The sequence below is a fragment of the Clupea harengus genome, chromosome 6 (genome assembly GCF_900700415.2).
Source record: "Clupea harengus chromosome 6, Ch_v2.0.2, whole genome shotgun sequence".
Lineage (NCBI taxonomy): Eukaryota > Metazoa > Chordata > Actinopteri > Clupeiformes > Clupeidae > Clupea > Clupea harengus.
Genome location: NC_045157.1, coordinates 24,033,425 through 24,045,604, shown reverse-complemented (window position 1 = coordinate 24,045,604; position 12,180 = coordinate 24,033,425). Strand labels below are relative to the sequence as shown.

Sequence of the window (12,180 nt, the reverse complement as noted above, 5' to 3'; positions counted from 1 at the left end):
GGCATGAGGGCGGGGGTAACAGGGGCATCCGATGAAATCTGTGACCCTCAGCATGATCCCAGACAACCAAAAAACTTCACATTCCCCCTCCCCAACTCACTACCACGACCCTCAGACCCTTTGATATGCATTTTAGCATGCAGCAGCAGTATGCTGTGCTCAGGCCTTGAACCGTATCTCAGCCAGCCAGGCATGCCTTCAGCACAGGTAACCGAACCCAATGTACACAGGTCTATGGAGGTGTGCTTGTGTCTGTGCATTATGATGAAGTGAAAGGGTTTCATAGTTTAGGTGTTGTTCCATTGCTATTCTCTTTCCGAAGCTACAGCATTTAGTTTGGGGTGAAGGGCTGGGGTACATACACGCAAACGTCCATGCATACATTAACTGCTCATGATAACATGTGCTGCTTACACACATGTGTTTCCACACAGGCATATGAACAGATGCACTTACACACACACACACACAATAATGAGCCATATTGGAGGCAGACATGCATGCACCATCACTCACACAAACACACACACACACACACACACACACACACACACACACACACACACACACAGAGACTAATATAGCCCAATGACACAGAAACACACACTCCACACACACATTTGCAGGCAGCTCAGAGACACCAGCTGCTCTCTTCAAGTTCTTCTGATGCAACTAGCCCAACACAGCACACAGCCCTGGACTCACTCTCTCTTTCACTCTTTTTCTTTCTTTACTTTTTTTTTTCTCTCTCTCTCCCTCTCCCTCTCTCCCTCCCTCTCTCTCTCTCTCTCTCTCTCTCTCTACCTCTCTCTCTACCTCTCTCTCTCCCTCTCTAATGGCTGCCTGTGGCCTCAGCTGGAGCACTTCCTGAAGACTAATGTGATTTTAGCCATTTCAGCACTCCCGTCATTTGCAAGGGCAAAAATAGGGGAAAGCATGACTCTGTTCTTCCTTTCAGGGACACCTTCACAAGGCTCAGCAGACACTGCAGCAGAAAGTGGACACTGGAGGCCCCCTCAACAGAGCTTGCACAGACACAAGCCAATTGCCAGGTGGCAAACGGAGGCGCTGTTTCACCATAAACAACATTTTCAGACACAATATATGTTTCTTTACATTCACCTAGCACACAGTTATGTGCAGTTATGATCAAGTCATATATCTGCATTGTCATCGATGGCATTTTCTAAATGCTTTATTCAGTTCCATTTGATTAATTCATGCAGCACCATTACCATAGCACACTGATGACAGTCTGTGTTACTACTGGCTGTTTACTGGTCTTTCTGTCTGTCAGTCCGCCATATTAATCTCTTTGTCCGACTGTCTCTCTGATTGTCTTGGCGCCACAACTCTGGTCTCAATACTGCAGCTGTGTGCATCTGCCATGCTAGGCTGCTCTTAAGTCACACACACAAACACACACACACAAACACACATACAAAGACCAAACAGCTCCCCTTGTGGTAAAATAATACACTATGCATTTGAATTGAGTATCTGATATTGCACATGGTGTGAACTCTTTGAGATTCCCAAGAGCATACAACCACAGACAACCAGAAAGAAGAAAATACTGATTCAATTGTTACAAGTCAAACCCTCAAAACAAAACAAAAACCAGCCCAGTATTACAATCCCAAAGGCGACGACAAGGCATATTACAACAACATCTGCGACAGCTGCCCTGACATTTTCTCAGCAGAGTAACAGTCAGTTCACGGAAGATTGAGTCAGGCAGGGGCCGGACATCAGAATTACACATATTCATCACCTCGAGCCAGTTCACTTTCATGACTGCTGTGATGACAGAAGCCAAGACCAGTCTCATACTAAGAACAGCGTCTGGTGAAAGCGGTTTGGCTTGTGTGATTGTAAAAAGAGCCCGTAGATATCACAACTCAACACGTCAGCAAAGAGTCGAGTACACATCAACCTCATAAAGTGAACACAAGTCACTGCAGGTTCAAGCAGAAGCCAATATGTGCATGGGCAGGGCAAATCAATTCAAGAGAATGCGTCCAACGCCAGGGCAAGGGATTTGTAATGATCCTGACAGAGAATAACGCCGGACGCTGGAGATTTCCTTGTTTCATTTTCCTGACATTTTGGCGTGACCTATTTAATGCTTTGCACAGTGCACTGAGCAAAGCGTCACACCAAAAATAGTCTAACAGCAAGTAAAAAGCACTTTCTGGGCTTCATCTAAAGAGCCAAGAAAAGAAAGAGAAAGGGACAGAGAGGGAGAGGGAGTGAGTGAGAGAGAGAGACAGAGAGAGAGAGAGGGAGTGAGTGTGAGAGAGAGAGAGAGAGAGAGAGAGAGAGAGAGAGAGAGAGAGAGAGAGAGTGGGTGTAACTAGATTATAGCCTGTCTAAGTGGCATTCTCATGTGGAGCTCTGGTTTATTCTGGAGTCCTGCTGTCACACATAATGTCAGACAGTGGCCATGCCACTCCATGGGTCAGCCTGTCTCGGAACGACTGTTCCATTACTCCAGGAGCACACTGGACTGGGGTGCCCAAAAAGGACTGGCTGGAAAATATCACGCCCAACTGAGACCTGGAGGTGTCAAGGAAAGGAGCTGGCCACTCTAAAATAGCCTAAATGGCCTATTTGTTGTTTCACGTCTTCTAAAAATTCACTATCCATGCTTTTATCGAAAACGACTTTCAGAAAAATTAAACCAGATGTGTTAACAGTGTTTCTGCTTTCATGTTGAACTTTTTAAACCTGGCATAACTTGTGTCATGCTTCATTCATTTCACCATTGATGGTACAAGAAGTTACTGGAATTACAAATAATGTTAACTTTTACCAACATGGGATGTGTGTGTATACATTCATTTATAGAGCACATAAACAGCATTATTCTAAATAACACAAACAGCCTGGATATGTTGCGTGTATGAATGCTCAGTGTGTGCCTTACCTGAGCAGGTCTCCATGCAGTTGCAGGTAGAGGCCCTGCTGGCAGTCTCTCTGCGCACACAGCTCCTCTACGGTGGTGCTGGTGGAGCAGAGCACCAGCCTAAGGTCAGGCTGCGGGGTGGAGGAGGCCTGGGGGCCGCTGGCCGGGGGCTGGGGCTCAGTGGCCCCGTACAGGCACACGCAGCCGCGCTGGGGCTCCCCCTTTAACCAGTCCCTCTCCCGCGAGCCGAAGCGGTTCTTCCTGGTGACGCAGCCCCGGCTCCCGTTCCTCTTCATGTTGCGCTGGGGACAGACATGGGCCACCGGTGTGAGGAGGGGTGCTTGTGAGCTTGTCTTACTTCCCTTAAAAAAACCTCCATGATTTACTGTGTCTTGAAATCAACAGAGGTCACCACTCAACAGAGATTTGAAAAGGTCAAATACATGATAATCATTTTTCTAAAAGCCAGCTGTCAAAAGTGTGGTGTTGATTAAATGAGCGAGCTCTTTAAAGTACCATTGCCGAAAACCGGAGGGGCTCCACCCAAAATATCCCGATTATGTGCTAGAATTCTCCCAGCTTGCTTTCCACCCTGATGTGCCGAGGCCCAAATATTTACACCGGGGCACAAACGCCCTGGTGATGTGTGTCTGCGCCAGGCCCCGAATTTGAGACAGGCATCCAGGCATCAGGTCATTAGTCAGCCCTGATGAAATCATTCTCCCACGATGCCGTGTTTTGCCTGAGCCCAACACTGGCTGCCTCTCCCAGTCACTCGGCACAGCGGAGCCAGTAGGAGCAGCAGCAGGGACCCCCCCCCCCCACACACACAGCTACACACCAGACTGAAACACTCCGAGATGCGGTCGGTGACACACCAGACAGCATCTGACCACTTTATGCTCTGCCCTCTTTCACTGAGCCCTGGCTATAACATGCAAGGTCAGAGAGAAATATCAAAAGTCATACTGACTGTTCCCTTCTTAACAACGGATAGTGCATTATAGGGTTAAAATAGGGCTAATAGTATTCCGTCCATAATCCAGTGATCAATCACGTTATATGAACTACATGAATTTAGTTTACTGTTTTTTGTCATTAATGGCCGGTTTTAACACTGTGCTGTGATAAGTTATGGCTCAAGAATAACCTGATAGATTTACCTTTTTCTGGGCAGTAAGGATTTTAGTCAGTGCAATAGCCTAGTCTAAGCGGTAAAGGAACTGTTCCATTATTCAACCATGATTAGGCCATTTCGCAGTAGAATCGTTTTATTGCATCAGCAAACATCAAACGTAAAAAATACAAATCAGCAAGATATGGCTGAGTGGAATGAGTAGTATTTTGTTTTCTTATGAGGTGCTCTGGGGTTTTTTATGGTCGCACGTAGCAACAATAATTGGCCTTAACGGGAGACAGTTACACATGTCCTTTACATGTATGAGATGTTTTCCTACCAAACATTTAGATCAGGTCAATCATTACCATGCTGTCAATAACGTTTAGAAGACATGCATTCGCAAAGATATGCATTTGCATTGCTCATAATATTACTTTTATCATCTGATCAAGGCAGTAACATGGATGTCCAGCATGTGTGAAAATTCCAAAAACGATTAACAGGTTAGCTAGATAAACAGTATGCTGGCAACATTACAGTAATGACTGTGACAACCCCTTCTAGCTTTGACAATAAGCAGCACAAAACGGCGGACAAGAGAGCGAGCTGGTACGATGGGAGATATCCCTTCGGTGTCCTGAGTAACGGGAAAAACGTGTAGGTGGGAGACCATATGATGGAGAGACAAGATAATTTGCAAAAGAGAACATCAATGAACTAAATTGTATGACGCGTGATAGTGTCATGGATGATGCGGTTCACGATTTAATACGCACGGCCCTCTACAAGATTACACTATTCCATTGCGGTTATTTAAATGATAGGTGCGATAGACACTGACGATGGCATGCCTTCTATGTAGCATACCTTTAACACTCTGATCTCCGTTCCTCCTCGGGTTCCCGGTCGGATGCGGTCGCCACGACCTGGAGCTCCTGCTTCATGGACCACCGGGTTCGGCAGATTTCCTTTGCAAGCCCCGCTATCTTCGACACCAGCTCCATTTTTTCGGTCTATGTCGGTACTCTGTACCGTCTCCGACGTTTTCTCCTCGTCTTTCATTTTCGTTGATGTATCTTAGTATAAAAATCTACATGTAACGTCGCAGTGCACGACTAGTAAATTCCAATACAGGAGGCGGTTGCAAAGCCCCATCCTGGTCTGGTGAGACGCCATGAGACTGATTCTCACGGCTGTCAGATAGACCCGATCAATAAACATTAGAGAGGCAGGACCACTTATTATTCATAGGACACTGCCCATTTCAAAGCGAACGTCGCCATGCTGAATTATTCATGAGAATGTTTACGCCCATTCGGCAGGTGTTTAAAGGGACACAAAATCGAAATTATCTTCATAAATGATTGTGTATATTTAGTAAAGCTATCTTCAGAAAACGTAACACGTATTTGAAACATAGCAAATTATGTAGGCTTCAGTCACACATTCTACAGGCTGTAATATTTAATTTAGGCTTGCACAATTAGCATAGCATAACATAGCATAGTGTGGCTAATGTAAAGTGCTTCGACACTCAACTTTAAAATGCATTGTGCCTACAGGCATCACTGACGTCTGTGGCTGAAATCATTATCTCTTCGTTATAACCCAAGCCAAGTTTCATTACTGTTTTGGTTAAAGATTGAACAAGAAGCTTCTTGGTATAGGCTAACCAAAGCTATTTTAATAAGTTGAAGCTTCCTGCAACCGAGCCTACCCAAATGTCCAGTAAAGTTTTAAATGGATGTTAATAAGGTACATAAAGTGGTACAAAGAGAATCATTTATGTGGCTGTAATAAATCCTTAGTATCAACTCTCACCTGATTTTGTGACACACAGAGAGCAAGCTGTGCAGGTGGAAAGCCACTGATTAGATTAACTGGATAGTTCTTGAGTCGGTGTGAGTGAGCAACTCTGATTTAAGGTCAGTGACCCTTTCCATTCGCGAGTACCTAAAAGTACACATGCATGAAAAATCTCAGATATTCAGCAACAGACAGTTCACGTCAGAGAGAGGGACCACCAGTCTATTCATTTTGACTTTTTTATTATTTTCTTGATCATATCTCCAACCCAAAGACAATAATACACAGCATAAGTCTAAAATATCCCATCTAATAGTTTACAGCCTCTCATTTTATTCATCATCATCATCATCATTATCATTATTATTATTATATTTTTCAGTCCAACACACTCTCCTTGAAGACACGGGACTGTGATTCAGTTCGATATGTCAATCCCATCATGGGGAAACCAGTTTTCCTCCCTCACAAATCAAATGTGGTAGTACAGCCAGCGTAAAATCTTTTCAGGGCTACATGTAGAGTTTCACTTCCAAAAGAACAACGGGTATCTTTTTTTTCCCCTTCAGTTCACAAAAAGGGAGCATGAGAAAAGGTGTTTGTCCAAGCGCTCTATGCATGGAGCAAGCACCGGCCAAACAGGGGTGAAGTCAAAGACAACTACATCCATATGAACGATGTGACCCAACCCCATCCAGAGTAAAAAGCTGAACGTTGCATTGGACAGTATTTTTTTTTTTTAATATATATATTTATATGTATATATATCTTCTTTACAGAACATGTCCAAATGTACAAGGATGTCAGTTCCAAGCCGCCAAAGGAGGTGTGGTGAATTTACTGATTATTTAGAACTTGCATTTTTTTTTCCACAAGAAGTTTACATAAAGAGTAGAAATGACTATTTACAAACGATTCTCACATGCAGCTGAGAATCAAAAGAAACTCGTTGCAGCCACCACACACACACACACACACACACACACACACACACACACACACACACACTCACCCACACACAAACAGGTGAGGAGGTGCTGTCAGACATGACAACACACTCACCCGCACACATATACACATTTTACTCACACACATTCGCATCAACACAACAGATACACACAATTATATAGGCTGATTAACCCAAAAAAAGAGAAAAAAAACAAAGCTTTATCAGCAGCACAGATTTCCAAAGGATCTCTCTTGAATATTCATTTGCAGTGTCAACTACAGTTGTATAGATATTCACCCTTCATTATTCATAATTAAAAGGCAGACACTAAATCTTTATAAATCATTCATAAATCGGGGGATTTAAAGCAGGGAGGAAGTCACCAACTTCGTTGGTGAAAAGGTAACAAAAAAGAGAACATGGGGCAAAACCAATAGACAACTTTCCAGTATTCCCTTCCCAAAACCTTTCATCAATGAGCACTCCCCCTGGTGGAGCATAGCCTGAAGCACACAACAAACAAACACTCATATGTCCATTTACTCCCTCTCAAATATTAAAAAGCACTGACCCCCAGCTGCAAAAACAGCCTCAATGTGGATAATCACCATTGCACAACTACAGTAGAAAATCAGAAAATAAGGAGGTAATATCAATTTAGCCAACTGCCACTAAGAAGACATGAGAGCCAAGTTGTTGACAGCTCATATGGCCTTTGTGTTTTGCCCCCCCCACAAAAAAAGAAAAAAAAAAGTATGCCATCCCAATAAGACAAGCTCAAGGTATTCAACATCCCCCAAGGGGATGAGCCAGTGAGTCAAACCATGGTGATTGTACAGTGACACATGGACCCATTGAATGATATGATCGTCTCAAGGAGTTTGTATCCTCCTGTTTGGCATAACTGACACCACTCACTGCTCTGTCAAGGGAAAAATCAGTCTTCATCATTCAGCAGCATAGTTCAATAACCAAGAACATCCCTTGGGTTTTATCAACACAAAGCAGAATCTATGGCTATCAGTCAAATTGCGGTGGAATAGTGGGGAGATGGGCCTCAAAAGGGGAATCTAACTTTTTTTCTCTTTTCCCATGCTCTGCGGGTTGGTATTAATTAGCATGTGGGCTGGTCTGGAGTCAGTAGCCCCAGCGTGTTCGCCACAGTAAGCAACACAATGAGGCGGAGGGTGAGGGCTGCTGCACCACTGGCAATGGGCCCACTCCACTTCGAGATCTGCTTCTATAAAGAGGACCATGCTAATACACTGGCCCCCACACACACACACACACACACACACACACACACACACACACACACACACACACACACACACACACACGCCTGTGTCGCTGCACAGCACAGCTCTGCGTCCCTTTAGCCCATCATGCAGCACCCACAGCTGTCCAGACAGCACAAGAAAAAAAAAAAAAGAAAAGAAAGTAATATGCAGCCAGGAGAGACAGAGAAAGTAATAACACCGCTCATACATGTTGCCTTTCAGGATTGTTATTTTTTTTTTTTTTTTTTACATGTATACAATTTTAGTGCCTAGCTAATGTTAACAGGTCTTCAAATGGGAATTTATTTGATCTGGTCTTTTGTTTGTTTTACAATTATGTACAATATACAGGCAGCAGATATTACATTTTGCTTTTGAAAGACATTGAGACAGGTAAGTCTTTAAATTAGACCAGGACTTGGACTAAGATCTTAAGACCATAGACTCTGTGCAGTTCTGGAAGGAAGTCTTAGAAAAATGTTGGTATCTAAAAAAAGAAAAGAAAAGGATGAGCAAGACAAGTTTATCTTAAAAGCCCTCAATATGTACAGAAAAGGCCATGGTAGCCAAATCAAAAGAAAACAAACGAAAAGAGAATACTCTTACTAATAGAAGGAAGTCTGTTTTTGTTTTCTCCATATACACATAGCATCGCTCAAAAATATTTCCAAAAGAAAAAAAATCTGATTTGGTCACAAATGTTAGACACTGTGGCATAGGTGAATCAATAATCCAACTGGATTGAAACACTCCCAAGAAAGCAAAAGATGCTAGGCAGTCGAGTTAGTTAGTGATGGAAGCAAAGACTGTGCAGAGCGGGTGCCCTGTTGACATCCCAAAGGTATGCGAGTGATTACACGTGACCATCATGCCGCTGTTTGAGTATTACCAACAAAAATGGTGACACATTGTGAGGTATGCAGGTTAATGTTTTCAAACACCACAGTCAGTAAGAGAAAGGCCAGCTCCGGCCGGGGTTTAACTACAGCCTGAGGCTTTCAAACCTAGGAGTAGTTCACTGAATTCATTTCTCTTAAAGCGCCTCTGAGAAAACAAAACGGATGCAAGTGAAAAGGACTGAAATGAAAGGTCAGTGGTTTAAAAAAAAAAAAAAAACACACCTTCACCTTTGATGGGATGTGAACCCACAGCTCGATCTTATAGACATCAACAAGACTTGAGAGCTTCATGTCTACCAGTTACGGCAAAAGGCACATTGATTTAAAAAAAAAAAAAAAAAAAAAAACACAGGCATCATTTCAAACAACCTACCTAAAAGAGAACAAAGACAAAAGAAAAAAAATGAGGAAAAGTCCTATAGAAATGAACACCAGAAAAAAAAGTGCTGTCCATGACAATCAACTACAAAATAACATGCCTACGACTCCTTAAGAAAAAAAATGCATTCAGTGCATGTAACTACATTCGCAACGTATATGTGTACAATGTCTAAACCAGATTAAAACAACTGCAAATGTCTTTGTGAGACTGGCGTGAGTAACCAAAGCGATGAATCAAATTTCATGCCAAGTTGTACTGATCCATTATGTACACAAACCAGTAAACCTCAGGGCAATCTATTTCGTGTTTGCCCATGATGCATTTGGATAACCGTTCTGACAGGCTGTGTATCAAGATGCTTTATTAATAATAAAGTTATCACCTAAGCTAACCAAATATTTTAAATGAAACACTACGAGACTGCATCTCTGAAACCCTCCAAAGAGCCCTCTGCTGGAGGTAATGCGTCACCCTGGGAAACCTAATTTCAATCCAAACAAAGGCAAACACTTGCCGAGTGGTCAGAAAGCTTTTCAGTAGCTGAGTGGGCTGCTCACCAACACTTTGGTGTAGGTGGTGTGCTCTGCAGAGATGCACAGGTCAGTCATAGACCCCAGTCATCTATGGCTATCTGGAGGGCCTTAGACCTGCGGTCTGAGCTCTGGCTGAGGCCACGTCTCGCTCAATTGTCAGGTCAAAACTAGCACTCGGAGGTGAAATAAATGGGGATCATCTGGAAGGGCAACCTTTTCAGCCATGATTAATGTCTTGGAGAATGTTTTTGTTTCACCAAATAAAATAACCAGGGGTCTGGATCCATATTGGGGAATTATTTAAATGACACCTTACTGGATAAATTAGAGAGAGGAATGGAAAAATAATTTCCCAGCCCCATACCAAAAGAGGCATTTTCCTAATTCCAAAAGGTGGACACAGAATAAGGTGCACATTTAGACATATTCTTCTAGCCGTTGCAGATGTTTCCTTTAAAAAAAAAAAGAAAAAGAAGAGACACTCCGGCCCATTAAGGGTTAGATTAAAAATATGAATCACAACACGAGAGGGGTCACACAAGTGCTCATACCAAATGACTCCTTGAGAGTGGAAAGGTGACATCCTGGCTAGGATGGCAGGAAGTGGCCAAAGCGGGCAGCAAAATGGCAAGTGAGTGCGTGCAAGTATGTGTGTGTGCGAGAGGAAGTAGAGGCTTTAGTGCTGAATGAAGGTGGAGGGGAGGGGGGTTAGACCAAATAATAATAATTAAAAAAAAGAAAAGGACAGTAATTAGCATTCTGATATGTTTTGCTCTGATATTTCGGATGATGCATCATCATTGTCACAGTCGTCGGCATGGTCTTCATACCATCATCGTCTGGTTGGTTTTCTGTGGGTCAAGGTGGTACCACTGGCTCCCATGTAACCCCGGGGGCAGCAGTCGGTCTGCGGGCGATGTCACAAGGGAGGCCTGGATGGGGACAGGGAGGGGGAGACTCTTTCCCATAGTTCCCTTGGTGGGGGTCTTTTAAGAGGGAGAGCGGGCAGCATGTCACTGCCAGGCCTGCGGGGGAAAATTGTTGACCTCGGCCAAGTCTTGCACAGGAGTGCCTTTGTGGGTGTACGTCAACTTGATCCTCATCCGCAGTTGTTGCTGAAAACACAGAAATTACACAATGGTGAGGAGTCAAAAGGAAAATGTATGTCTGCAAACGCCAACAGCAAATACACATTCCACAACAGTAAACAAGCAGATCGCTGCAAAAACGAGATTGGGCCTGCTACTATGGCAACACTTCAGGCTCATCTGGCTTGTACTGAGGAGATGCACAGGAGTATTGCTGAGACCATCGTGGATGCCAACTCGCAAACGGCAAGGAGGCTTTGCAAATGTGCTGCTCTGTTGATTTTCCACAAAGGGTGACCATCATATGTTAATGATTCAAACTGGGGTTTCTGGCACACGGAACAGATGGTGCTCCACGGCACTTCTTGGATAAAGCAAACAAAACCTGAGATTACAGGAGGTTCAACTGATTTGACCATGTTTAATTGTCAAGATTAGACTTATTTAGATAACAGACAAAGGGGAATAAACAGGCTTTCAAGAGACATTACTGAACAAAAATTGAAGTTTTTGCCGTTTCACCTACGTTTAACAATTACAAAGCTGTTAAAATAATTGTAGAACTCAAATTAGTCCATCATGCAATCTTCACCTAAATCAACTTGAAAGCATTGCAGTGCGGCAATATCACTCAAAAAGCAACTGGCACAGACATACCATTGCCATTCCTAAACTGCCACTTGGCAAATAATTAAATTCAATTTATATAGCACCAAAACAATTCAATTGTCTCTAGGTTCTTTACATAAACATCTAAACAAGTGTAATTTTATACCACAGGATGGAGACGATCCTCTCTCCCAAGGTAACGGTGAGATATTTAGCATTTATTCACGTTCAGTCACATACAGACAACACACCGTAGATTAAAGGTAACGTCAGTACATGCTAGGACATGCATGATACGCTAGTTCCTTAGACAGGTCTAGTGAATGTAATCCCAACGTTTAGTCACACATCCAACTTTCTCATTTCATTGATGAAAGCATATGGCTATTACTTCAATAGAACCGTTGAAGTAATAGATTGGGCTCACATTTCAGACATCTGACAAACTTGACAAAATGGCATTTTAGACAATGACAAACTTGTTCAAACCCTGTCAATGTATTGTTAGCAACAGACACCTTACCAGCACATAAATGAAGGGCCTGAAAGAGTGTGTTGGCCTCACCTTCTGCGGGTTCAGTACTCTGATGACCTGCGTGACATTTC

The 12,180-nt window shown here is 43.2% G+C and overlaps 1 protein-coding gene and 1 non-coding gene across 2 annotated transcripts in view; both read right to left on the bottom strand.

The window, feature by feature from the left end:
* The window catches only part of phlpp2 (PH domain and leucine rich repeat protein phosphatase 2), a 45,269-nt gene extending 40,000 nt beyond the window's left edge, over nt 1-5,269 (bottom strand). Inside the window, exons 1-2 of the mRNA XM_031569511.2 lie at nt 4,896-5,269; nt 2,930-3,210 (exon numbers count right to left, since the gene is read on the bottom strand). Of these exons, the coding sequence (XP_031425371.1) occupies nt 2,930-3,210; nt 4,896-5,090 (476 nt within the window). The 5' untranslated portion in view covers nt 5,091-5,269. The remainder of the gene's footprint in view (nt 1-2,929; nt 3,211-4,895) is intronic.
* A 790-nt stretch (nt 5,270-6,059) lies between these two features.
* Nucleotides 6,060-12,180, bottom strand: LOC105889117. The gene is made up of 2 exons (XR_004163897.1): nt 12,140-12,180; nt 6,060-10,992 (listed from the first exon to the last, which is right to left on the bottom strand). It is a non-coding gene; the product is annotated as an adaptor related protein complex 1 subunit gamma 1 (transcript).